At 35.8% G+C, this 27,201-nt stretch overlaps 1 protein-coding gene across 1 annotated transcript; it reads right to left on the bottom strand.

Annotated features, from left to right (window-relative positions):
• Positions 1-803: 803 nt before the first annotated feature.
• On the bottom strand, positions 804-16,522 carry LOC122052214 (diacylglycerol O-acyltransferase 1-2-like). Its single transcript, XM_042613637.1, has 16 exons — positions 16,100-16,522; positions 14,343-14,423; positions 13,863-13,936; positions 13,714-13,789; positions 12,429-12,496; positions 10,999-11,122; positions 7,827-7,925; positions 7,142-7,243; positions 6,927-7,063; positions 5,903-5,984; positions 5,746-5,766; positions 5,306-5,368; positions 3,248-3,295; positions 2,571-2,633; positions 1,410-1,463; positions 804-1,273 (listed from the first exon to the last, which is right to left on the bottom strand). Exons 1-16 carry the CDS (start codon positions 16,448-16,450, stop codon positions 1,172-1,174), a joined length of 1,545 nt encoding a protein of 514 aa, XP_042469571.1. The 5' UTR covers positions 16,451-16,522; the 3' UTR covers positions 804-1,171.
• Between the last annotated feature and the right edge of the window lie 10,679 nt (positions 16,523-27,201).

Genomic DNA, 27,201 nt, shown 5'->3' with positions numbered 1-27,201 from the left:
TCTGTTTGATTAATATTTTTAAAAGTTGCAAATTAGAAATATTTGTATTGGTTTATCTACAGGTATGATTTTTCTTAATAAAATTTTATTATTAATTAGGGTAAGTCCAACTCCGTTAGCTCGGGTTAGTTCTCAAATTAATATGTAATTTGATAAATAAAATCCGCCTTTTTTCTTTAATTTTTATGATTATAATTATCCAATGCTTTTCTGATTTAATTTCTAGTTTAGTTTTTACAATTCTTGTTATCCAACGCTTATTTTGTTTTATTTTATTTTTTAACTATAATTATTCATGTTGTTTTCATTAAATAGCGAAAGAGCATTTTTTTTTTTCTAAAATATCAAAATTTTAAAATTAAAAAAAAAACATCTTCCCCTCCCTCATTTTGCCCACTGAAAAGAATCTAAATTGATCGATGATTTCACCTTTTACCACTTGCGACTGACTATTATATCTAAATCAGTTTTAAAAGAATCCATTAAAATCATCAATTCCCAATTCCATTCAATAGCAGTCCGTTAATTACCTAATTAATTAATTTTTTTATTGATTTGATTTATTTAATTTTTGAGATAAAATTTGACCAGTTTGTCCAAAATAAATTCAATTAACCTAATTTAGATTTAATCAATTCAATTTTTAACCGACTGCTCCACTCTAGTCAAACATTGCTCGGCTCTAGTCAAACATGAATCAATTACAGTTTTGCTGCAATGAATCAATTACAGTATGCTAACTAACTGTGAGCCTAAGAGTTGGAAATGCAAGTGTGGCTCCACCTTTAATGATCCATAACATGTAAAAGAGAATCCAAATGATGAATCATGTGGTTTGTGGAATGGGAAGTTAAACAAACCCTAAAATGGACCATGGATAAATGGAACACACTAAATTATGGATCAACTATTAATGGCATGTAGCTTGATTCCAGGCTTAGGAGGATTTTAAAGTCAAACCTTTTTTAGTTGAATCATTCATCCACAACATATAGAGTGCAAGTGCAAATTCTTCTGTAACCCCTTCGACAAAGATCTCCGGAGGTGGTGTCTTCTTCACTGTAGGATCGACCTCATAGAACAAGCTCCGATCAGTAAGCTTGTTCCGATAGGTAAGTGTGCTATGTTTTTGCATCCTTTACATTTTAAAAAGGTAAACATGGTAGAGTGATCAATCCCTCATCTTCCTGTTCATCACATCGTGGTAGTACAAGAGTATACACATTGGCTGTCCGAGAATGCAGAAGAAAAACCAAAAGATCATGTTCCCAACCTGGACAGTGTAGTAACGTAGAGTCGATCAGTATTGGATCATCTCATTCTTTGCAAAATCATAATCATAAATGGTAAAAAAGGAAAAAAAGTAAATGAAGGTTTTCTTCTAATATCATAAAGGAGAGACAGATTACCATGGAATTTCTGAATTTATTCTGGAGGTAGTTTGTCAGGATGACCAACGGAATCTGTCGAGACAAACAGAGCATTCAGGCTAGATGAGGATCCATCTTCAAGTAACATGTTAATGATACACATTTATTTGGAATAAATGATAAACATATTCGATTGGGCATCTTTGATGAGGTAAGGCTAGTAACTGATCGATATAATATAGAAAGAGTTGAGTTATATTGTAATGACTCGCGAGTGAGATAAGTTATCCTCCAGTATCCATCCCGTGTGATGGAAGGTATGCTTTCTTACATGAACAAAGGATAACTAGTATGAAGATCTAAGACGAGGATTTTCGACACATTGTATCCTCCCATTTTTCTCCTTTAGCCGCAACCATATAATCCATGTAGTTTGAAATAATTATAGCTTAGCATCCAACTGCACTAATACGAAGATGAAAGGATCAAGAAAAATATGAAGCTTTAAAAGTGCTCTGAATGTATTTTTGTGAGAAAATATCCCCAGTGCAACTTGAAGCAGTATCTACAACTAAAATATGTGACTGATGCAATTCTGCAAGATAGTTCAGTTTTGCACAGAAAAAAAAATCATCAACAAAGTGATCAACTGCGCCTCACGATGTGTTATATGCTCAACCACACTAAAAAAACTTTGCATAGGGTATGAAGATATCTTCTAGTGCAAACCAATTGCTGAAATTGATGTGAAGGAATGAAGTATGTGAAAAAGAAACAATGTTAATTAAAGGCATTGAAGATGATTTTGTTTCGAAAAGGACCATTCAGACTATAAAGCCTAATATTATAATTGTTATTTGTGCACTTTGTAGCCAAGTATTCATGTCTGAATCACATAATATTAACTGGTGGAAAATTGAAAATTTTTGAAGAATCTTCCAGACCATGCATGAACTAATGGAACTGTCACAGTTTTGTCTCTTTCTTTTTCTCCTTTTGTCTTAATAGGGTGGAGGTTCACCTTTGAACCTAAAGGGGCAAATGCCCATTTTTACCCACCATTCAATTTGGGCAATTAACCATGCCTATTTTAGTCGCACTATGATATACCAAATTACAATATTAATGCCTGACAAATATAAAAAGCACTTGGGAGTAAAGCAAGTTTGAGAAGTTTCGATTGATAGTACCGACATATACCTGCAACAATATCCCTAAAAATGCCCACAACTTGAATATGTGGCATGGAACAGCAACGCACAGCTGTGAACATGGAATTGTTATAGAACATGATTAGGAAGGTGGAGGAAATGCAGAAACGGCTGCCTAATGTTAGAATATATCGCATGGAACAGTAATGAACATGAATTTTGTGAAGCAGATAATGAGTTAGGGGAAAAAAAGAAGAAGCTAATCAAATTTGAAACTTTGAGACAATATAGTTATGGACAAAATTACAATCACCATTTAAAAAACACATCCCAAAGTAAGATTAAAAAGGAATGTGAGAGAATTAACAGAATCACAAAAAGCTAGCTTAAACACAATTATTGAGAGAAATAAACTAAAGACTAACATGCAAGTCCATTTTGACTTACTATATGATACTCATTCAGGGTGCCAAATTCTGCCTATTGATCTTAGCATGGTCAATCCAATTTTCATCTATCCTACATGCCATGAATTGTCAACCCCTTGTATCATGAAATCCTGAACTAAGGTTGCAACAAACTAGAACAAATGGTCACCATTACACAAAGTTGAAACGTTCCTTTGATAGGATGTTCCACAGTTGACAATAAAACATGATATCCAGAAACAACTTCTAGAGCAGAAATTCACATGTCAACATGTAGCAATATTCGTAAATAGAATACCTCATGGAATATGGCAGAAACAAAGAAGGAAATCAAAATAGCAACTCCCTGCAATAAAATATTAAGAAAAGATAAGAAAACCAATAGCTGCAAAGGACTTGAGGCCCCAAGAAAACATTTTGTGATTCACAGATCGTAAAACATAAAACACTATAGTAAAGAGAAGATGTTGTTCTAAATATTATATATTCAGTCTTTATGTTACAATTCCTTTACAAGGTATGAGTTAGTCATGCACAGTGTAGATTTGATATTTCTGTCATCTGGCATTTCTGGACAAAATACAACCTACCATCCTTATTGCAGGGAGTATTTATTTATTTTTTCTTCATTGAAGAACTACATGAAAGAAATAAAGGAACAGAAACAGAGAACAAAGGGGGGAAAAGTTACTCAAAGATGGTTCACATTACTAATGATAAGCATACTTTTCTTAAGGATGCATATTGAAAATTTTGTGGAAAGTAGATGTATTGTATATATTCAGAAGACAACCATTAGAAGCTATATATAAAAGACAAATACCAATGTGAGAGTATACCAACTCAATCAATTACCCTATCAATACTAAAATAACTCGATATCTTTAACAATCCCCTTCAAACTAGAGCATAGATAATTAACATACTGAGAAAGAGAGAGATGATAAAGAGACAAAGGGATGAAGTGGAACCAGAATACAAAGGGGTCTCAGGAACTAACCTTTAGAATGCATTTTTCCCTAAATCGACAATGGCATCAATGCGTAATAAATAGATGCGAAAAAGCAATGAATCACTCAAGGGGTCCTGGAGGAAAGATGGCTAACAAAATTTGACCATTAGCTAAATGTAGCAAAATGAGTATAGGGCATTTTATTTATTGAGATCTTCACTAGATATTAGGTGGTGGATATGCAGCACATAAATAAGATACAATAGGATGTGCTACAAGAAGGAACCAAATGAGCAAAAATAGTCTCTGCTATAAGTAGCTAAAGGAAAACAAACGGCCAAGGACTCCCCTTTGACAAAAAAAAAAATAGAGGTTGGATTTTCATGGTTAGCAGAGGAAGAGGTAGATTTATAGCAGATATTCCTTTCTAGCTGTGCTTCCTAAGACAATTCAATCCATGTGAAACCTGAATAGCATGCACCCCATTCCTTCATTTGATGCAAACCTTGGAAAGATACAAGTATGGGCTTCAAGTTCGTGCTTGAGTGGATGAGATAAGTAAGCCATTCCTTCACCAATCAGCATCACTGAGCATGAGCTCCAAAAATTAGGAATGGATGGTGGGTGTCAGCATGGTGTGATTCTAATCATCAGGTCCTTCCACGTGCATGAGTTGCTGGGATCCTTGAGTCACGTGCAGAAAAGATGATGAAGGTGAATCCAATCCAAGCTTTCATATGTTGGAGCTGCTAGCAAAGAGGTGGTGACCCATGCAAAAGTTCACGATGGAGGACTCGCTAGAGCAGTAGATGCAAGTAGAACGCAGATGGCTCATGTAGATGTTCATAATGATTCGCTGGAGCAGCAGATGCAAGAAGCACGCAGGTTGAGGGCATCCATGAACTTGTTCAAGGGAAATCAGGTGGCACAGGCAAAATTCTTATGGAGAGATGGGAATCACAGCAAGAGATGAAGATGGATTGACAGAAAGTTACAGCAGGAGAGGAAGATGGATTGGATGAGTGGAGGTCATAAGGCTGGCCTCCCCCTAAGGGGATCTAAACCCCTTCTAAAGGGCTCTGGTACTGTAAGAAAATTAGAGAAAGAAAATATTGTATTGCATGATAAGGGTAATTGTATGCATAATGTAAAGACCCTAAACCAAAAATAGCGAGAAGAGACTAACACCACCATAAAACCCTATTAGTACTCTAAATCCAAAACATACAAAACGTACCATGTAAATTCAGGTCTTGTATTAAGTCAATAAGAAAAGCATAAGCAAAAGATTCACACAAAAAAAAAAAAACATTTGGTGAAATTTCTATGGAATTTCTAAATGTTAAACAAGCTTAAGTATAACAAACGAGGCATATCATATTTAGCAAAGAATAGAAACATTACCTTTGACATGCCATTTCGCAAGCAAGGAAAGTACACATGGCGTATGATCCATTTATGGACAGGCTGTAAGAGACAAAATGCATGATCTAGAAAACATTTCCCTTTAAAGTCTTATGATAATTATACTTCATGGAAGTAAAAAAAAACAATACAAAAACAAGAATTCTCAGAGCACACTATAAAGTAGAATATGCAATGGTAGCAGCAGTAATCTCAAAATTGCATTGTGTGAACCTTCAAGTGTGTAACTTTAAAAAAAAACCTCAAAATGTGCCAAAATAAAATGAAGAGCAATTAACACTCTTGAAATGCAAAACAATGCTCATCTAACATGAACTGTGAACTACCGAGAACCAACAGAGGATCAAAGAATTTTATATAAAATAGTGTCCCTTTCAGTCATCATGCATAGACTTAGGGAGATCAAGCAAAGAAGATACCATGTTCCACATTCTCCAATACTGGTGTAGGTCCGATGAAGTCATGCACAAAAAAGAAGAAACCAGTCAAAGATTGCCAATACTAATTTACTTCTATTGTCTAAAAAGGACTGAACCATTTGGAAAAAAAGGATGACCCTCTTTAACTTTCTCCTACCTCTTCAACTGTTTTAGCATTCCACCAATCTTTGTAAAACTCACGATCACCAAATCGAAGGAGCTCAGCCAGAATATTTAACCTGAAAAAAGAAGAAAATTCTTTAGTTCTTGAAATAAATATTCATCTTTGTTGGAGGCTTGGTTGTTGTTGTTGTTGTTGTTGAAGTATTTGGTGGAAAAAAATAAAAATGGTGCTCTTTATTTTCATAACCATCAAAAAATGCCACTATTTTATTATTATCATATTCCACCACCTCTAATATGTGTATCAGATGCCTCTCCCTCTTTATCTTGATATATTCAAAAATGAATAATTTCACTGTTGCCAGTTTGAGGTAAAGATCATTCAAATTAAAAGTGAACTATTTCTATTCACTTTTACCAGTTTGAGGTAAAAATATTTCTAATTTCAATGAAAATGTATGCAAATGCTCACATTCCAAATTGTTTGATTCATAGATGGAGTTAGGAAATGTTTTGTTTCAAATTAACAAAAATGAACAATTCCATTGAAAATGTTAACTTCTGTTAGTCTGACAAATTCAGATGTACATGGAAATTTTGCTTGCTTAATTAAGGTGTCTAAAGCTACAGGAAAAATTAGAATGAATTTTACCTCAAACCGGCAAAAGTGACTAGTGCTGTTCAGTTTCAGATAAAATGAGTATAATGGGCATTCATGAGGCACATTTTTTATAAAAATCAAAATGGAGCATCCATTTGATGAGTTCCAAAATATTCTTTATTGTAAAAGACAACTTAAGAATGAATTTGCCAAAAACTTAAAATAAGCATTCTCTTACCGGTATTCAATAAATTATTAAATAGTAAAACAGGTGGCACCTAATGAAATGAAAACATTTTCACAAAGAAGAATTTTTTTTCCATCTTTTCCATTTCTACAATTTGATTTTTTTTCCTTGCTAGACTTTTCTTCTTGGAAAGTAAAAAATGGTAGTATTTCATGGCACTTTAAAACCAACCCCTAGAATCACTTAAATGAACTAATGTTGATGACTTACCATAGATGGAAAAATCCATAAAACATACAAAGCCACACATATAAAGTTGGAATTGACAACTTCAAGACTCTCTCAATGGCATAAAGAAAATTCCCTTTTAAGGGGTGTTGAGAATTCTTGACAAGTGGATTTATGTACTGCAAGAGAGAGAGAGAAAAAAGTCAGGTAATAGCAAGTATCAGCAACCTGAATCCAGTGATAAAATGGGTACTTACTTGTTCGATGATAAAGCCCATCAAACCTGTACAAATCATCCACTTAATAAGTTGACCCATCACCCAACCCTTTCTAATGGACATGGTACGAGGATAGCTTTGCTGCACAATATGAGAATCATATGAAACATCAACAAAAACATTCCACCGGAATGGAGCCATGGAGGACCAAAAGTAAATGAAATTAAGCAAGTAAAGAGAAAATCATAAGTAGAATCCATGAAAAAATGCACAAGGGAATCCTTTTAAGTTGTATGCATTGAAGAATCAACCAAAGCAGGACAGCTACACTAAACTATTTGCTGAAACAATGCAGGTATTGTCATCATTAGGAAGTAAAGCAGAAAATTTTCATATTGCATGATATCAGCATTTACTGCAAACTGAGACCATTACTCCAACTCTCAAGATGGAAACTTGTTTATCTAAAATTTGAGAGGGGGCAAATGCAGCACACTTGAAATTTGTAAGGCAAACGAATTTGTTTTTGTATTTCCCATAACCAGAAAAGGTTTTTTGAATAATTCAATCAGTGGTATGAATCCCTTTTCTGGGTGTGCATTTTTAACACATGCATCCAGTTCTTGACGCGAGGTATTTTGAAAAGTGAAAAGTTGAAATTATATTGCACCACGAGGGGAAATTAGCTCTTTGGCATTCATTAATGAATGGCCAATAAAAATACCTGGAAGCAAAGTGTTGGAGCAACCATAAAATATACTATCTGTTTCAAGCTAACACCTTCCTCAACATTGAGACCTGAAAAATTAGAAGACACACCCTCCTAAAGATAAAGAGACAAATTGTCATATGAATAGCAAAAATGTTAACTAGTTGAGCCAAAATTTCATCACACACAAGCAATTAAAAGAAGTTACAAGTTGGAAAAAAAAAAAAGAGAGAGAGACAGAAAATCACTGAGTTTTGCCTCTGCAGAAATGAAAAGAAACTGTATAAAGCAGTGCCTCTATACAGATTAGACCAACTTCACCCATAAAAGCACAGACTTCATAAAAAAAACATCCACATTGTAAAAGAACCAAGTGAAAAAAAAAATAAAAAAGGTTGCGCCTCGGTCCAATAAATCTACAACATTGATTGGTCCAATTGAGGCTTCAGACATCAGATACCAATCCAATTCCTAATATAAGGTATGCGTCAAATTATTTCCCCTTAAGTTCTCAATAGTGCCATATATGTCTAAAATCCCACTAAATGTTTTTGGTGTATTACCAGAAAAAACACTGGTGATGCCAACTGTGCACCAAATCAATGGTTGTATTTTATGAGAACAACCAAAGCTATCAAGGCACCAATATGCATCATTGCTCTCAAATCAAGTTCTCAACCAGGATCATAATTCAATGTTTCAGGCATTGTTTTACAAGAACAAAGTGTAGGATCGAAAAGAATTTAGATATCTCCACAATTGTATGATATTGTCTACTTTACCCTCATGGTTTTACTCTTGGGCTCTACCCAAAAGGTCTTATACCAATGGAGATATCTTTTCTCTTATTGTAAAATACCGAAAAAAAAGGGCGAATAACCATAAGGGAATTTTCCGGAATTTTTAGAAATTTTCTGAGAATTTTTCGGATTTCATATGACGAGTTTAAGGGGATCAAATATTGGGCCCCGGGAAAGCCTATTTAAGGTACCCCATTTAAACGAGGAAAAGTTTGTTTTTTTTCTTTTCCTTTTTATTTTCTTTTTCTTTTCTCCCCCGCCAAACCCGTGCCCGTGCCCTAACCTCCTCGCGTCGAGCCCCTTCTCCTCTCACGCCTGATCTCCTTTTTCCTAACCGGCGCCGCACGCGACGGTTCCTTTCTCCCCCGCGTACAAAACCCCTCAGCCAAGGGTCTCGCTTCTTCTCGCCACTGCCTGAACCCCTCCTCTGCCCCATCGTGCCAGCGCCGCAGAGATCCCATCGTGCCAACACCGATCTGTCGACCACCGCTCATCGGGCGTTAGTGCCGGCAACCACGAAGTGATTGGACACCACTGGCTCAGAGCAGGTTGCGGCCGCAATAGGAGGAGCGGTCGTCTCTCACAGCCGCCTCGCGCCACCAGTGCTCCGCCACTTCGCGAGCGCTGGCGCCGATCGACCACCATCGCCTCGCACCAAAGCAACCTCACCCTCTGCACGAGGGAGCCAAGACCTAGTCTCACCTCCCGTGCCCTAGACTCATCACCGGGCCTTCTTCTTTCTTTGTCCAGAAGTCGCCGGCAAGAGGGAACAAGGGGCACCGATTCAGGTAGGGCAGATTTGGGTATTGGACTTTAATTGGGATGCTTGTATGAGTTGTTGGCTGATCACAGTGGTATCTGTCACTGTTGTTTCCGCAGCAGCTTCTTCAAATTTCGACAGGGAGTTCTTCAGGATTGGATCAGCGGCTGAGGCATCGGTTTCGGGTGAGTTTTGTAGTGTGTTTCATGGTTAGCCTAATCCTATATGATGGGGGAATTCGGATCTAAAGTAGTGGTGATACGCTTTTGGTTAATTGTTAGGTTTTGTTGCAAAAAGAAAATTTGTAGGGTCAGTAGCATTAATTTGAGCCGAATCATAAATCGGACTAGGATTTTGTTTAGCTAGTTACAAATCGGAATTAGCTAAAATTATATGTTTGATATTACAGGACTTTGATTCGAGACGGTGTCTCGACGAGGGATCTATTTCGGATACGATCCTCTTATTGGAGGCGGGTACTTTGACTTATCTTTTAAGATATTGTCATTTGATATGCATACTAATATTTAACGAGTAGTAATATTTATGTTCATTTCTGCATTGGTATGTCATTATCTATTACCTGAGCATGTTGTATTTATTACCTACTTTGCATTCATGTTCCTTTGATTATTTATGTCCTTAAGGTAATGGCATACCATGCCTGATTATGTTCAGGACATTGACTTATTTTACCTGACCTGTGTACCTAGGATATTCTATTTGATCCATATACCTTTTTGGTACACATTATGTAGAGGTGGATAGGATCAAGATATTTCCATGCTTAGTGTTTGCTCCATTATTGTTGAGCACATCGCTAGTTACATGGAACTGCACACACAACCACTCATGGGTTAGTGGTTTTTATCAGGCAGGGTGTGTTGCAGCAGGTTGCTCTGTCAAGGGCTCCGTTGGTCCACTCATGGGTAGTGTGACGCAACGTGGTAGCAGGACAGGGATCCCTCTTCTGGATTGTCTCTGGAGTAGTGATGGCACAGCCCTACCCACTCTGTCTCACCATCGTGTGTGAGACGGCTGACTGGCGTCAGGGGTGACCAGGACATGTTGCATCATATGCACTGACTGCATTTATTGCACTTTATATACTGCTCCTTACAGTTTTGCATTTTTCATATGATATATATTTGCAACCCCAACAATCTCCCCCCCCCCCACACACACACACAAAGAACCATAGGCTTCCATAGGAGCCCCCACTTTCTTTGTTCAAGGTCAATATTGTACCCACATTGCACAGTCGGCGGTTAAACTTTTTGACAGTCCGGGCTCTAATACCAATTGTAGGATCGAAAAGAATTTAGATATCTCCACAATGGTATGATATTGTCCACTTTGGGCCTAAGTCCTCATGGTTTTACTCTTGGGCTCTACCCAAAAAGCCTCATACCAATGAAGATATTTTTTCTCTTATAAACTCATGATCTTTCCTATGTGTTTTCAATGTGGGACTATGTTTGCAATCTTGCAACCCCAACACAAAGTAGATAGTGCTACTTGATAACAAAATTCAAAATCAGATGCAATTTAAAATAAAAGTACTATCACGGTAGCTCAACAACTGAATTTCCTAGTTGCCGTTTTAAGCTGAAAAAAGATAGATTACCTTATCAACTGATCTAGAAAGCATCCGTATATCATAATTTGTATGTGCATATGACACAAGCTTCAACCATACAATACTGGCGATGAACATTAACAAGAAGCCAGATAAAACTGCAGAATCACACCTGAAAACACATTTGCGTCAGTAACTTAAAAAGCATTTGATAGAGAACTTTATACAATAAAATTGGGCAGAATTATATGATTATTTAATCTACAACAATGAATCTAATGGCAATTGTCTGAAATTTTTCCAGAATATAAATATGTCCACAATCTAAAGAGAACAAGATACTATTTATGAAATGTTAAGGGAACTATTCTTTAAAAACAAGAATATTTCTGAACATTATTTAAGAATTATGTATCAGACCCTACTAGTTATATTGAAGCAACATCAGGAAATTTTGATTTCAATTTTCAACAATAAGATTAGCTTGCAAATTATATTCAATGTGTAAAAGAAACATGGAGCTTGCATTCTTATCATAAATTAGATTTGCCACACCTTTTTTGGGAATATCTAATATCAAGAACGTTTCCTCCCAGAGAAGAGAATCAGTAGCCTCTTAAGTATTGATGGCACAGATTAGAATAAGATTCAAATTTTAAATTTTGAATTCCAAATTGAATTGTTTGAAAATAATTCAAGTTGTTTAGCAATAAATTTTGGATCTCAGAAAATAACACTCCCTACAAAATATCCAAATGGAGATAAGAACCATCTAAATGATGCAATGCATCAAAAATATCCCCAATGTATTTGTCCAAACCAATTTGTACTCAACTATTAGGAATTATTTAAATTAGAGAAAAAAAACGGGAAATGAGGTTAAAAACTTCTACTTCTCCTTCATGGCATAATATAACTTCTATCTCTGTAAAAAGGCCATCAGTCTCCAGTATAATTAAAGGTTAGTTTCATTATCCTTTACAGAATTGTCAGCCTTAATGAATATCGGACCCTTCTGGGTAGAGTTTTCTGGTGAGAAAATCCTATTATGTTATTCCCTCCTTGCATCTAGTGGTTACAAAGTGGGATTCAAATATTTTGATGGTGAATCATGGGACAGGTATCTAACTCCCCTTTAGGCTTTGGCATCAAGCAATCCTATTCTAACATTTATGTTCTACATCATAAGCATTATGGTATTTGTAATGTTGTTGTCATAATGCAATTGACTACACATTGGATGACTAAAAAATATATAATGATTATGTTTTGTTTGGATAATATATGTGTAAAAGAAAATCAGGATAATTATATTTTTAGCATGTTATCCATAGTCCTAGAGGAATTTCAGTTAGAGTTGTGTAGATTGCAGAATGTCTAAACCAGTGATTCATCGACTTTATACTGCAACCATTGAAATTGAATTGCAACCCTAAGTAATCACTAAACAAGAAACAGCATGACTAGAGAACGCTTACCTAAGAATTACAAAAACTGGATAGAAAATGGCAGACGTCGTAATCATCAGATGAAGAGTGATCACTAGCTGCATATAATCAAAGAGGATAAGTGGCACAAAACTATGCAAAGGAATGCATAATAAACAACCAGATGGAAGCTAACGGAGAAAATAACTTTAAAAAGTCCAACTTTAGAAAGTGCAACGAAAAGCAGAGTGAAGCATCAAGGAATTAGAGCCTGCAATACACAAAGCTACTAATCTTGGACCTAGACTACAAAAAACTATTGTTGCATTATACAAGTCCCATGTGGTATCTATGTTATGCAAATGAACACTGTCAAAAACTATTAAGTATTAATGCATTATACAAGTCCAGCATGGTATCACCCAAATGAGCACTGTCAAATATGGACCTGTTTTCACCAAAACATATAAAAAAAATATTTTATCCTTGATCAGAACTCAGGTGCATAGAAGTATAATTCCTTGATCAGAACTCAAGCACATAGGATTTGTCAATGCCTAAACCACCCATCGTGGAAATTGCATCCTTCAACCTGTGTACCTTGTTTGACACTCTAAAGCTGCAGATATTAAGCCTCCAATGTAAGATGAAACTTCACTTTCCTATAATCATGTGGTCATGAATCATCTAGCACTATAATTTAACCCACACTGCCCAAGTAATCTATTGCTTAGTTGGCTCGAAATTAGATGAAAAAAGTGTGGCATTGGACTTTCATGAGAATAAAATTCTACCCATTGACTCAAACTAATTATTCCGATTAGAATTTGCATCCATATCTACATAGTCTTGTTATTGCTTATTACTTCATGAAGAAAATGCATACAAATACCAGAGCATAGAAGCATATAAAAAGGGTCTTGGAGATTAAATACTGCCAAGTACTGAAAGTTCAGTACTCCAAATGTTCTCATGCAATACAATTAAGATAACACAGCTGGACAAAAAAAAAACATTAGTATAGTGCTATGCATAGACAACAAGAAAATCTAGATTATTCCGCCAATACTTCAAGTACTAAGCACACATTATCCCATGTAATCTACTATAATTAATCAAATTTATAGGGCAATGTAAACCATATAACTTAGAGGAAATAATACAATGCAAACTTTTGTACATGAAGAAGTAGTTGTTGATGCTAATAAAATGGGCACTTGTCTGAATTAACTTCCTGGCTCAAAACTACACCACAGAAACTTTGGTTTCTAAAGAATCTAGTAGTTGATGCAAATAAAAAATGGTTAAGATATAAGTAGATTAAGAACCTACTTACTGGTGCAGAAATAAACTTCCTCCATGCCATCTTTTCAACCAAGAACGCACCAAGAGGAAAAAGAGCCAGTGTAAGGCTGGCAATATGAAGATGTCAGGTAGAATGCACAATTGTGCTAGGAATTAGAGGCAACATCATAAAAAAATTACCAGCACATCAAAAGTGGCCAATCTCTCAATGATTTTGAACTGAACCAAAACCCAGCCCTTATAAGTAGACCATACTGCAAAAGACAACATCATCAAGTTATCTATATATTACTCCTGCACATTGTGCTAGCATTTGTACAGAAAAAAGACAAAGACAAAGACAAACAACAAGATGGTAATTATGAAGACACACAACAAGATTGTGATTGTAAATATCACATAGACAAATGGCCAACACAGGTGGTGATGCCAGTGGAACTGTCATGGTGGCAAGTGGATTCTCTCCCAGTATTAAGGTCAGGAGCCATTTGGGTTGTGATAGTGCAAGTATTCACACAAAAAAACAAACACAAACAACAAGATCCAAGTTGCAAATATCAATCTATTTCATTCTTGTGAATTTTACATCCATTTGAAGGCTAACAGGAGAGAGGAGTAATTTAAAGTTCAAATTTGGAATAGGAAAAAGAATGAACCAACCTTCATCAAGTTTTCGATGATAAGCCTCCCATTGACTGCAATCAGCACTACTATACACAGGTTAAGAAGACCAGCATGGCTCTAACATAAGAAAGAAGTTTGAATGACAAAAAAAGGATAACAGATTAAAAAAAAACACCAAACTGCTAGAAAGGAACAGAACCTATTTCCAGATCCAGAAATTTTATAGTAAAAGCAATTCAACTTATTAACAAGATGAGAGAGTATGACAATTATGCAATATAAGTGTTGGGGCTATTTACAACTCGTTCCCATGGAAGAATGATGATAATAGGACTGTCTATAACAAATAGGGACTTTGACATTGAAATTAAAAGTAAACCAGGGGGATTAGAGTCATCAGACCATAAAGTAAAACATCATATGGCTGAACTGGATAGGTAATACATTATACAAACTCTGGATATGGATATTCTTTATGTTACCCAGCAAGGAAGAAGGATGTAATAGTTACCAAAATTTCTTGATCATGCCATTTCAACTACATATATTGAAATAACTGACATGAGCTAAAGGAGAGTAATTAAGTTTCCTAAATTGATGTCACAAGGAACTGACTAAAAAGATATCTCCTGGATATATCACAACAAAAGACCAATAGAAGACTGTCTGTTTCTTGTAGTACATGTTTTACTATTCGTTTCTGTTCATAAATACCAGTATTTAGAATGTCATACTTTGTTAAAGTCTATTGGATATGGGTATTTGGACTAGCAAGAATAGAGATAGAAAAGGTCAAAGTGCAACAATGAGTTTGAGATGAAAGATTTGGAAGCACCAAAGAAGATACTTGGCATGGAGATTTTTGAGAGATAGAAAAGTTGGTATATTGTATCTAAGTCAGAAAGCTTACATTGAGAAAGTTCTTTGCAACTTCAATATGAAGAATGTCAATCCTGTTAGTACTCCCTTAGCAACTCCTTTCATCTGCTTTCTCCCCATTTAATTTTCTATAGTGCAGTGGGATCTCTCATGTACAGTATAATTTGTTCACATCTAAATTTATCATATACAGCCAATGCAATTAGTAAATATATGAAAAATCCTGATAAGGAAAATTAGAGAAGTTCAACAAATTTTCAAATATTTGTCTGGGCTGAATTCAGGCTATTACTGACACCTGTAAGGAAGACATTTAGTTAAAGTCATTATTTGGTGAACTCAATGAAGACTTGAAAATTATCAAGTTTTATGTGATAGTCACAGTATTATTTTCCTCACTAAAAATCAAATGTTTCGTGAGAGAACAACACACATTGATGTTCTGTATCATTTCGTGGTCATATCATTACTTCTGGTGAAATTGTTGTGAGCAAAATCAGTACTCATGGTAATATCGTTGGTATGATGAGCAACCATATGCGCTATACAATGTGTCAACTACATATCAGCTGCTAAGTTTTTTTTTGTTTTAAAACCTTGCGTGTGAGTATCACTGTGCTAGATAATCAACTCAAGAGAAAAAAAAATAAGTGAATAAATAAATTGACGATAATGAACGACAAGTGAGGGCGGGTCTACAGCGACTGGTAATCCAAACTCAAGAATCTAGACAGATTAGTTCGTACAGTGTATGCTTCAATTGCATGCAATCAAACTATATAATGAAAAACAAAAACTAAATTACTCAACCGAAACATCTTAAAGAAATACGATGGCGTTTGATCTTGTGTTTTAGACTTTGTCGGACGCTGCCGCCGACTTTATGGCAGAGAAATCCACAAATGGTTGCATACCTGCTTGAATATGGCAGCGGAGCTTAAAGCGCTTTCCTTGATTCTTCGGTGTGCTGGAGCCGATGCCCGGTACGAGAACATGGCTGGCACCCCTCCACTGTTTTCGTAACCCTCGCTCCTCCCAACTCCCTCCGCGTGCTCTTTTCCCTGAGAATCCATCGGCTCCATCTCCTCCTCGTCCTCTCGTTCATCTCCTCCTCCGATCCGGTGGCTCACGTCCCCATCGGAGCTGCTGTCGACGCTCGATTCCCCCGAACTCGTCTTCACGGGGGGGTCTGGCGCAGCTTCGATGGCGGAGGAATGTCGCCGGCGAAGGAGGGGGGAGGAAAATGGCGGAGATCGGCTGGACATCGTCGGCGGATAGCAGGTTGAGCTTGCTCGCACACGGCTCCGCTCCGTTCACGACACTCTTCAAAGGCGGTCGTGCAGAGGGATCTGCAGTCAAGCACCGTAGTTTATTAATTCCGAGTCAAACTGCCAATTTTTCATTTTACTCCTTCACAATTCCTTTTTATTTTTTTCGCCCTCTAGTTCAGAAAAATAGCACTTTACCGCTATAAAATATAAGAAAATAAGATATTTCATTCGTAAAATTTGCACTTTTATTACTACCATAATTTGGACAATTGTTTTGACTTATTTTTAATAAGTCGAGGTAATTTTAAATTAAATTTAAATAATTGTAATCAAATTAATAAAAGAGTATTTTATATATAATAATTTTGATTAAGTTGAGTGGATTTATTTTAACAAGTTAGAACTCTTATAATTTTTAGGTCATTTTAATTAAATTGATAAATATTTTAATATAATAAGAGTATTTAGGACATTTATCGCATCTGGTCGAACTTTTTTAAAAGGTGCACCGTATTTCCTAAGAGGTATATTCTTTTACAAAATACCTTTCTTATTAAATAAATAAATATGGCATTCCCCCCAACGTGTGGCTATAGAGATCGTGCGGCTAGGCTGTTGCCTGTTTGGCTAGCGGCCGCGTGACCAAGCGGTTCCTAGTCCAAGGATCGCCACGGCAAGGAGGCCGTCAGCCAAGTCCGCTTTTGAAAAATTCTAAAATTAGAATGAACTTTATGAGAAAATACCGTTTAAAAAATGAATTAAACGTTGAGACGAAATAAATTTAATTATAAAATAATTACGAAACACTGAAGTGGCGATTAATTGCCCATCTCGTAAAAGTTCAGCAACAACTTTTAAATTTCAGGTAGGTTCAATAAATTTCAATCAATACATCAATGAACATTCATTTAATGCGTTTCATTATTAAATTTATATAATTAAATTATTACATAACTTGAAATTTGAAATTTACCCAAATATGTCAGTTCTTTTACTCTTGCTACTTAGATGTCAATTTAATTATAAAACTGAAAAATAATACAAATTAAAAAATATATAATATTAACCTTTTGTTTTAAAACATGTCAAAGTTTGTTATGGACTGTATATAGGATACAAGTTATTTTTTATAGTTGATATTAATTATTCAATTTATGTTGATTAATTTTAGATTGATTGATTTAATTATTAGAAAAAATTAAAAAGTATTTGTAGTGGATGCTCAATCATTTATTAAGAAAAAATCATCTATTAATGAAGTTAAAAGTACGATAAATTAAGAAGTTATGTCACTACACTATCACTGGACTTGGATCAATCACTTCACTTAGTACTCAAGGTTGAGGTTGTTTGTATGTTTTACATAAAAAAATAAAGGGTAAAAATTAAAAGGTTCATCCTAAAGTAAACAAACAAATCAAATAGATGTTTTTTTAAAAAAAAACAATGTCTCATCAGATTTTTTTCTATAATATTCTTTATTCAACAATAATAGTTACTGATAGTTGATATAACTAGAAAGTATTGAGCTACCGTTATAATGTTGTTTTCTTATTTCTAATATTATTATAACAGCTACAACTAGGTGTCACAATATAACACCTACAATATAACACCTAATACTCTGTTGTAGTGTTACAATGGTTACCTAGTAGATTCTTACAACTATTTTAAATTGGTAAAAAATAGTTTGATATACTAGTGTTTAAAGTTTAAAACTTAGAATTCAATATTTGAAATTTAAGATTTAGCTATAAGTGTATAAACTACTCGATAACTAATACAACGTGAAAAGGCATTCATTTTACTTTAATAAAATTAAATGACAAACTCTAAATTCTAAATATGTTGTAGCAGTTACAGAATAGATTTTACATATTGTAACAGCTATCGATAGCGCCTACAAATATATATCAGTTATCGATAGCTGTTACAACGTGAAAATTATTCATTTTACTTTAATAAATTTAAATGGTAAACTCTAAATTCTAAATACATGTTATAGCAACTATGCTGCTACAACAATACTTGAGTAAGGGGTATTTTAGGGATAAAATATCTGATGAGGTATCCTTTTGATTATTATTTTTCCTTTTGAAAAAAAAATCTTTTGATGATTTGAATAAGTTGGGGTGTCCATTTTATTTTTTTCCAAAAATAAATCTCTATTTTTTTTATTAATCTAGGCATCCCATGTTGGTCCCTTAGAGGTCGGCAAAAGCGGATGAATTGTCCTGCACAAAAAAATGAACACCCTTCTCGATCTTTACAAATTGATTAAAACTAACAATTGCTTAAACAGAATTTAAACAACTAATTAAAGAGAGAAAGAGACACCGAGGTTTACTTGGTTTGCAATCAGAAGATTGCTAATCTAAGACGTTGAAAGTCCACTAAAGTCTCCTTCAAACGGATAAGCCTCTTACAGCAGTCAAAGCTCATAATTACAAACATAAACTCAAATAGAATTGATTTCAAGTGTTGTTGTTAGTTTTGGGGATCAGGGATGTATTTATAGCCCTGGTCGAGACGTCTGGAAGCAAAGCTGACCTAAGGGCTATCAAGGTGGGCCAGCGCATAGGGCCCCACCTCTGGCGGGACCCCTTTTTTGTAAAAAAAATTATATATATATTTTTTAGTAAAAGCTAATAAGATATATTCATTAGAAAAAAATTTAAAAGTTGTAATTATAAATTTTAAAATATTATAATTTTTATTTATAAAGGTGCTCCCTAAAAAAGAGAATAAATGAGTCTTTTCCTATTTATATTTCCCTAAACTATAATCTTCTAGAATTCACTTTTGTTCATCCTCAAACTCTTCGCCCACACTGATAGCTATCGTCTAACATCGCCATTGTCGCATCGTCGCGCCGTCGCCCTCGCCCATGGATATTACACAGTAGTGCACACATTTAAACCCTTCAATTTAAATAAAATTTTCTTACTTGAATTAAAGGGGATTTTTTTTTCTTTTGCACCGGGTCCTTTAAAGTCTAGGATCGACCTTGCCTAGAAGGGTTCCAAGCGCCCGAACATGGATAAAATTTTATCTATGTCACAACAGATCATGACATGTTGAGTTTCGATTAACTCTCTGGTCCAGACACCCAGAAGGATTTTGGACGCTCGGACGGTGGCGTTACGGCCCCCGTTGGGTGAGACGCCCCAAGGGCACCCAAGTGATTCAGGCGCTCGGACCGAAGTTAACTTCTATGTTGGTTTTTTGGTCCGAGCTCTCGCTCCGACTCCACTCGCTTGGGTGATTTCGGCCATCCGGAATAGGGCTCACCCGACTCATTTTTCGGCCTTCTCGAGCAATCCTTCCACTCTAGCTTCTCGTCCATCTGAACTGTCGGGATCTTCCTTCTCGTCCACCAATGAACTCCGCTTGCTTGGGTGATTCATCCATCCGGAATAGGGCTCACCCAAATCCATTTTCCGACCTTCTCGAACAGTCTTCCACTCCGACTTCTCGTCCCTCGAAAACGTCACGTGCCTCCTTCTCATCCGTCAGCGTACTCTTCAGCAGCACCTCGTCCGTCGGAAGCACCAAACCCGTTGACTCTCTCCTGTGCCCTCTTTCTCGCTAGTTGCGTCTTTTGCTCGACTTCCTGTGCTCCTAAATTTTCCTACGTTCCTACACACTTAGACATAGGACATCAAAATCTAACAAGACCTAACTTGACTTAGTTGATCACATCAAAACTACCACGGGATGTGAGCAACCCCAAGTTAAGTTAGGGTAAACTAAAAATAAATAGTAATAGAAATGGCAAGTACATATTTTGCATTTAAGAAAAAAAAATATGCAAAAATTAATGCACCCTCCCCTTAGACTTAACATCTAGTTCTCTCCCTTTGATCATATTAAAAATAGGATATTCTATGAAAATAACTTTAAAATAAATTTAAATCAGAGTCTAAGGGATAAAAATAAGGTGATTATTATCCAGAAAAATCATGAACTTTAAAATTTTAAAAATCTGAATTTTTACAATTTATAAACTATTTATAAAAAAATAATTTTAAAATAATTTTTAATTATTCAAAGATTCTGAGAATTTTTCTAATTATTAAGCTTAAATATACAAAGTTGGAATAAAATTTTCATGAAAAATTGAATTAAATTTAAGCCGTAATAAATTCTTTTCTATATAAAGATTTATTTTCGCTATTTTTTTTTAAATGGTTTCAATAAAAAAAAAATCATAAGAAATTTTTTGATAATGGAATAGAGGAAGTATTTTTACAAACAATGAACTTTCAAAAAATTTTAATATTAAAAGTTTGTATTTAGATAAATAATTCATAGAAAATTCACCAATGGTCAAAAAAATTTAAAAAATATTTTTTTTATATAGAGAAAATGATAAAATTTCATAGAAAAATAAATTTTTCAAAAATAACATGTAAGATATTTAAAATTAAAAAATAAATTTTGTTAAAAAATTCATAGAAAAATAATACAACTGTCAAAAAAATTTAAATTTTTTCCTTAGATGAGTAATGGAATTTTCTTTCTAGAAAAATTAAATTCTAATTAATTTCTAATAGAAATTATCAAAGAAATTTATTTGATAATTCTAAGCAAACAAAAAGCACTATATGCAAAAAAAAAAATTAATTTATGCATGATTTTGGAACCCAAAATAGGTTCCTTCCTACCGGATTAATCAAAAAAAATTTAGGAATATACTTTGGTGACAATTTTCTAATTTGGTCATGATGATATCTAAAATGTCAATTTAATCTATTATAAATTCGAGTTTGTTAAACATGTGAGCATGCAAAATTTTTATTACTATTTTTTATTTTTTATTTTTATCTTGTCGAAATCCTCTAATCAACAAAACATTGTTAAAGTTCCTTTTAACTCATTATTTTATTTTAATAATAATTTTTTTGTTTTTATTTCTAACTTGCAAGAACTTTTTGATAATATTTTTATAAATTTAAACAATTTATCCGGAGGTAGAGATCGTGCATGACTTACCTTGCCGATCTTAGAATTTGATGCTCTCCCTGTAGAGTTGCTTTCTTCTGATGTTCCTTCCCCTTCATCGATGCTCTTGATGCTTATCTCCGATGAACTTTCATTGTCTTCAGGTAGGTATTCAGCTATAAGAGCTATTCTAGTAATTTCCTCGATCTTGGATTCTTCTGATGACGACTCGGTGTTCGTCGAGTATTGGATTCGGCTTTTTTTTTGTTCTTTATAAAGCTTCAAGAACTTTTCCCAACATTCTTTTGCACTCTTGTATTTGCTGATTCTGCCGAGATCCTGGGCAGGCAAAACACTTAGAAGGTGGAACTTAGCCTTACTATTTGTCATAAAATCATTGTGTTGCTTCTCAATCCATCGATGCTCCTCAAGTTCTTTTCCTTATTCACTTTTAGGCATATCAAAATCATACTTAATCGTTAGCAAAATATTGAAATCGATTTTAAAGTAAACCTCCATTCGACTTTTCCAAAACCTAAACTCCCCCTCAAACACTGGTGGGTAGATGCTAATTGCGGTCATTTCTTGTTCTTCAGTTGGCGGTTAGTCCTTCTGAAGCGTCCTCGCTCTATTACCACTTGTTGGTCCCTTGGAGGCGGGCAAGAGGAGGTGAATTGTCCTGTATAAAAATTGAACACCCTTCTCTATCTTTACTGCTTGATTAAAACTAACACTTGCATAAACAAAATTTAAACAACTAATTAAAATGAGAAAGATGCACCAAGATTTACTTGGTTTACAATCAGAAGATTGATAATCCAAGACTTTAAAAGCCCACTAAAGTCTCCTTCAGGCGGAGAAGTCTCTTACAGCAATCAAAGTACACAATTACAAAGCTAAACTCTATTGGTGAATTTGCACTAATGATCTAACTCAAGTTTTGATGAATGCTAAATAAGTTAAGTTAGGTTTTGTCATGATCTAATGCATTTACTAAGTGTGCAGATTTTGGGATGTTCGATTCCCGATTGACAGCCGAGATGTTTGATTCTTGATTAGAAGAAAGTCCAGTTAGGATGTTTAATTCTCAATTGGCAGTCAGGATGTCTGATTCCCGATGGGCGAAGTCCAGATATGCGATTCCGGCAGGTTGGGATGTGCGATTCCTGACTGGAGAATACCGGATGTGTGATTCCGGTAGTTCGGGATGTTTGATTCCCGAAGTCCGGATGTGTAATTTCGGACGGTAACTCTACACCCGATAAGTAGAGTTAAGTCACTAAAGGAGAGTGACTAAGTGAGGGCACACCCCTTTTCAAAGAGACAGTAGGCGTCAATCTAATTTAGGTCTATTTTGAAAACCTAAATTAAGACTCTAACTAGATCCTGGTCTTGGTAAGACATGATCTAACTTATAAATATATATAAATTATTCAAGCATATATTCTAACTCTATGTTGTAGAGACAAAAGTAGATATTCGAATTCTACACGCATGGCAATTGACAAAGCTTGATTCTGAGCTCGGAGTCAAAAAGATATAACCTTCGAAAGATTAGTGTATTGAACTAGCTTGATGGAGGCACCTTGGATCAACCAGATTTGAACAGTAAAGGATAAGGCCAAATTCTCCTCATCTAATCCAAATTTTTGGGATCTGATAAGCTCTGGAGACCCCTCTAAAGGGCTATAAAAGGAGGGGTTGAGCAAGCTTCAGAGATACCTTCGATACGAGCTTCTACGCATCCAAATGGCTTTCTGACTACTCTAGCTTCCTGCTGCTGCCCTGCTACGACTCTGCTATGCCTAACTATCGCCGAGAAGCCTACCAAACACCGAGCTCAAGCTGACCGACTTCAAACATTATTTGGTAACCAAAGTTCTTTTATTTTATTTAATTTCTACAAACGGGAAGTGTAACGTGTTACACTTCTCTGACTTTCTTTGTACTTGATCCCCTCTTCTGGCGGTTCCTAAAGAGGTATTTTAGTGGATCACCAATCGATAGGTCCGCGAGACCTGGGTCTTGGAGTAGGAGTCGTCGAAGGTTCTGAACCAAGTAAAACCGCTTGTGTTCTTGTTTTTTTGCTCATTTTTTTTTACTTCGCTTTCTAACTTAGTTTTCCGCCGCGCACTTTGACTTCAAAATCGAAAAGAACAAATTTTCAAAACAATATAATTCACCCTCCTCTCATGTGTAACTCTATCCAACAAGTGGTATCAAAGCAGGTTCTACTCTAAATTAGTGCAACCACCAATCAAGCCAGGGGAACCAGTGTTATTTTTGAATTTTGGTTTTTTCGCATTTTGTTTGAATTGGTAAACCTTTATCTCTTCAGATAATTACTTTTTCATTCGATTTTAACTCGAAGTTGGTGCAATACCACTCGAGTTCTTCAATATTTTTTTCTCTCTTTTCAAACTTTGCTAATCTAAGACCAAATCTTGGTACCTCCTTTTTAGTTTTCTATTCTCAATACTCAATGGCCCAACTTAAGGGATATAGCACCGCTCGCCCCCCTCTCTTCAATGGAAATGATTTTCTATACTAAAGAAGAGAATGGAGGTTTACTTAAAGACAGACATCAAGCAATGGTTCTCCATCCGATGAGGGTACCGGGCACCTGTAGACGAAGCAATAAAAGTACCACTCGATCTATAAAGATGGAGTCTAGAAAACAAAAAGAAAGCTCAAACCAACTCAAAAGCCTTAAACACGATCCAGTGCAGACTCACAAAAGAAGAACTCAACTGAGTCGGCCTGCACAAGAACGCAAAGGAGCTATGGGACAAGCTCATTGAACTACACGAAGGAACTCTCGATTTGAAGGTAACGAAACGCAACCTAATCCTTAATTCTTTATTTAATATAAAAATACAAGACGGAGAAACCGCGAGCCAACTACACATAAGGATCAAGGATATCCTCAATGGCTTGCACATAATTGAACACCAAATCAAAAATCGTGACGTTATAAAGTATGCTTTGAACTCGTTCCCTCAAAATTCCTTATGGGCATCGATTGTAGATGCCTATAAAGTTTCAAGGAACCTCTCTAAGTTAAAATTAGATGAATTATTTTGTGAGCTTGAATTACACAAACAAACTAATGGTCCAAATGTCGAGAAAAGAATTGCTTTTCTTATAGGTACTTCGAAGGGAACTAGACCCGAAACAGAAACTGAATCTGAATCAGAATTAGACGAAGAAGAGAAACTGGTGAACATGATAAGGAAGATGTTCACTAAACACAAAAAAAAGCTTCACCAAACACGACAGGAAGAAGATATTCAAGTCGGCATCCAACAACCCAAAGGTAAACATCACGTGTTATAGCTACAACAAAAAGGGGCACTTCAAACATGAATGCCCGAATGAAGACCAAATAAAGAAGATGAAGAGCAAGCACTAAAGGCGACTTGGGACAAGTCTTCCTCAAACGGATCAGGAGCAAATGAACCGAAGCAAGCAAGCTACCTCACACTAATGGCAATCGAAGGTGAAACAGATCAAGACGACAAGTTCAAAAATGAGTCAAGCCATGAATCATTATCCGGGTCAGACCGACCCAAGGCAAACTCCTTCTTTAACATAAGTTATTTTAAAATAATAGATTGTTTAAATAAAAGATTAATTAAAACCAAGGAATACGCTAAACTACTCCTAAAAGAAAATAACATCACATAAACTCAGTGACTAGCCAAGTTCAAGGCAAAGATTCAACTCAAGTTGTAAAACTTGAGGAAGAAAACTCTATCCTAAAAAGTCATGTCAACGAGCTCAAATGACAATTAAAAAAGTTTACCTCGGGAACCAAGTATCTAAATATGATGCTTAGATCATGATCCTATCCGAAAGTCGATGAGATGGAATGCTGGGGATGTGGCGCTCCCGCTAACCACCTATAGACTATGCTTGGACCTGCAACACAAACTACGTTAGTGCCAAGCCAGGGAAGGGGTCTCCAGTGTTGACCCTCCGACGCTCGAGTTAGTCACTGACAATGAAGTATAAGGCGGAGCAACAAGAAGACTGTAGCACAAACAGTGAATATCGCATACCTCTGCCGATGCTTGGACCCCCCTTTATATAGAGTTCCTGTAGCGTGCGTGCACACTTCCCAAGATGAGCATGCTTCTCAAAGTTTCCTGAAAAGACTTGTTAATAAAGTGTCCATGACACAGTACATTAACGGGTCGAGCATATATTTGAAGTGATAGTGGAAGCTTCCGCTGTACGATCTTCTGGTGGTCCATGCCTGGTGTCGGCGACACCAACTCCCAAAAGGATATCGATGGATATCATAGAGAGAGAGACACTACAATAAAAACCCTCATAGACATCGGTGGAACAACAACAGTTTTAAGCAAAACCCGATGTCTTTGAGTATTTTACACCAGTTTTTCTAAAAATCAGTGTCTATGAGCGCAGATTTTCTCTCATAGACATCGATTTTTTAGCCGATGTCTATGAGCGCCTTTTTTTCGTTAATAGACATCGATTTTAACAACGGGTTTTAAAACCTGGTGTCTATGATAAATAAAATAATTTAATTTTCCCACCAATACTTAGCTAAAATTTGCAACACTTCACTCTTCCCTGCAAACCTAAACCTATATCGCGCCGTCCACCGTATACCGTTGCGACACCACCACAACTTTCCTCCTAGCCGCTGGTCGTCCGACCATCTCTCTCAGCCTTATCTCCCTCTTCCCCTTCCTAGATCGACGCCCCTTCCTCTCTCGATCAGGATCAAGACACGACGCCCTTGCTTCTCCGTCCAACCACACCACATCTCCTCCAACTCGAGAAGAGGAGGCCTTCTTCGCATTCCGGTCATTTTTAAGCCAAAGCAGAGATTTCCTCCATGAGCGATGACCTTTCTGTAAGCAGAACCTTTCCTTTTTTGTATTTTCTCAGATTTTCTCTGTGAGCCCTACCGGTTTCTTTGATCTCATGGAAGAAGCGGTGTAAAAGAAAGCATTTTCGCACAAATGTCGATCTTGAGCGGAGGAAGAGTAGTGTGCGTGTTGAGATCCAGGATGTTCCCTGTCCCAATCCAAGGGATATTTTTAGGTCATCTCGTGGATCATATTTCTGACGTTCGCCACACAACCGTGATGCTTGAGTCTTTTACATTCTGGTTTTTGCCCTTTTATGGTTCATACAAGGGAGAAATCGCATGCATGCCTGCGTTTACCTTTTTAATCCGATCTTTTCTCGATTGATGTCTTATGATGATCTGATCTTGACTTCATCAGCGCTTTTTCAAGCACAGTGGAGGAGAAGGCTAAATGGCTCTTTGAGAAGATGAAAGGTGAGGGATTCTATACCATTGCTTTGCCATCAATTTTCAACTTCCCTTGTTGCTGTAAGGCACCAAGATCTTTCTTCTTATTATTTTTTTGTAATTCTAATTCAGTACGAGATATGCTACAGATGCGCAATCCTTCACCTCTCACGTAACTTTCCTTGTCAACTTTTTTAGTGATTATCTAATACAAGGTAGAGTGCAGCTTTCGTTGGTTAAAATGCCCTTTTGCTTTAAGAACCCCAACTACTGATTGCTTGATTTCCATGCTAGCTTGCCCTTTCTGCTAAAGTTAGTTTTGTTTTTGTTAATCTATCATTTTTATTTCACTGGACTCTGAAGTATCTCTGTTTTCATATCTGAGAGTTTCTTCACTTGGAGTTTTGAGATGTTTCTTATAGAGATATTATTGATTAAACAAATTTTACCATACGACATTGTAAATTTACAACAGAAATTGAGTTGTTTGTTAACTCAATATGATCTTTGG

This window comes from Zingiber officinale, chromosome 3A (assembly GCF_018446385.1).
Source record: "Zingiber officinale cultivar Zhangliang chromosome 3A, Zo_v1.1, whole genome shotgun sequence".
Lineage (NCBI taxonomy): Eukaryota > Viridiplantae > Streptophyta > Magnoliopsida > Zingiberales > Zingiberaceae > Zingiber > Zingiber officinale.
This window is presented reverse-complemented; position numbering and strand designations above follow the sequence as displayed.

Excerpts from the sequence above, each read along its gene's own strand:
- LOC122052214 (XM_042613637.1), bottom strand. The coding sequence starts at position 16,450 with ATGTCCAGCCGATCTCCGCCATTTTCCTCCCCCCTCCTTCGCCGGCGA. Across the intron at positions 13,790-13,862 it reads TGGCCACTTTTGATGTGCTG|CCTTACACTGGCTCTTTTTC; the intron begins GTAATTTTTTTA and ends TCATATTGCCAG. Across the intron at positions 7,926-10,998 it reads TTTCTAGATCAGTTGATAAG|GAGGGTGTGTCTTCTAATTT; the intron begins GTAATCTATCTT and ends CTTTATCTTTAG.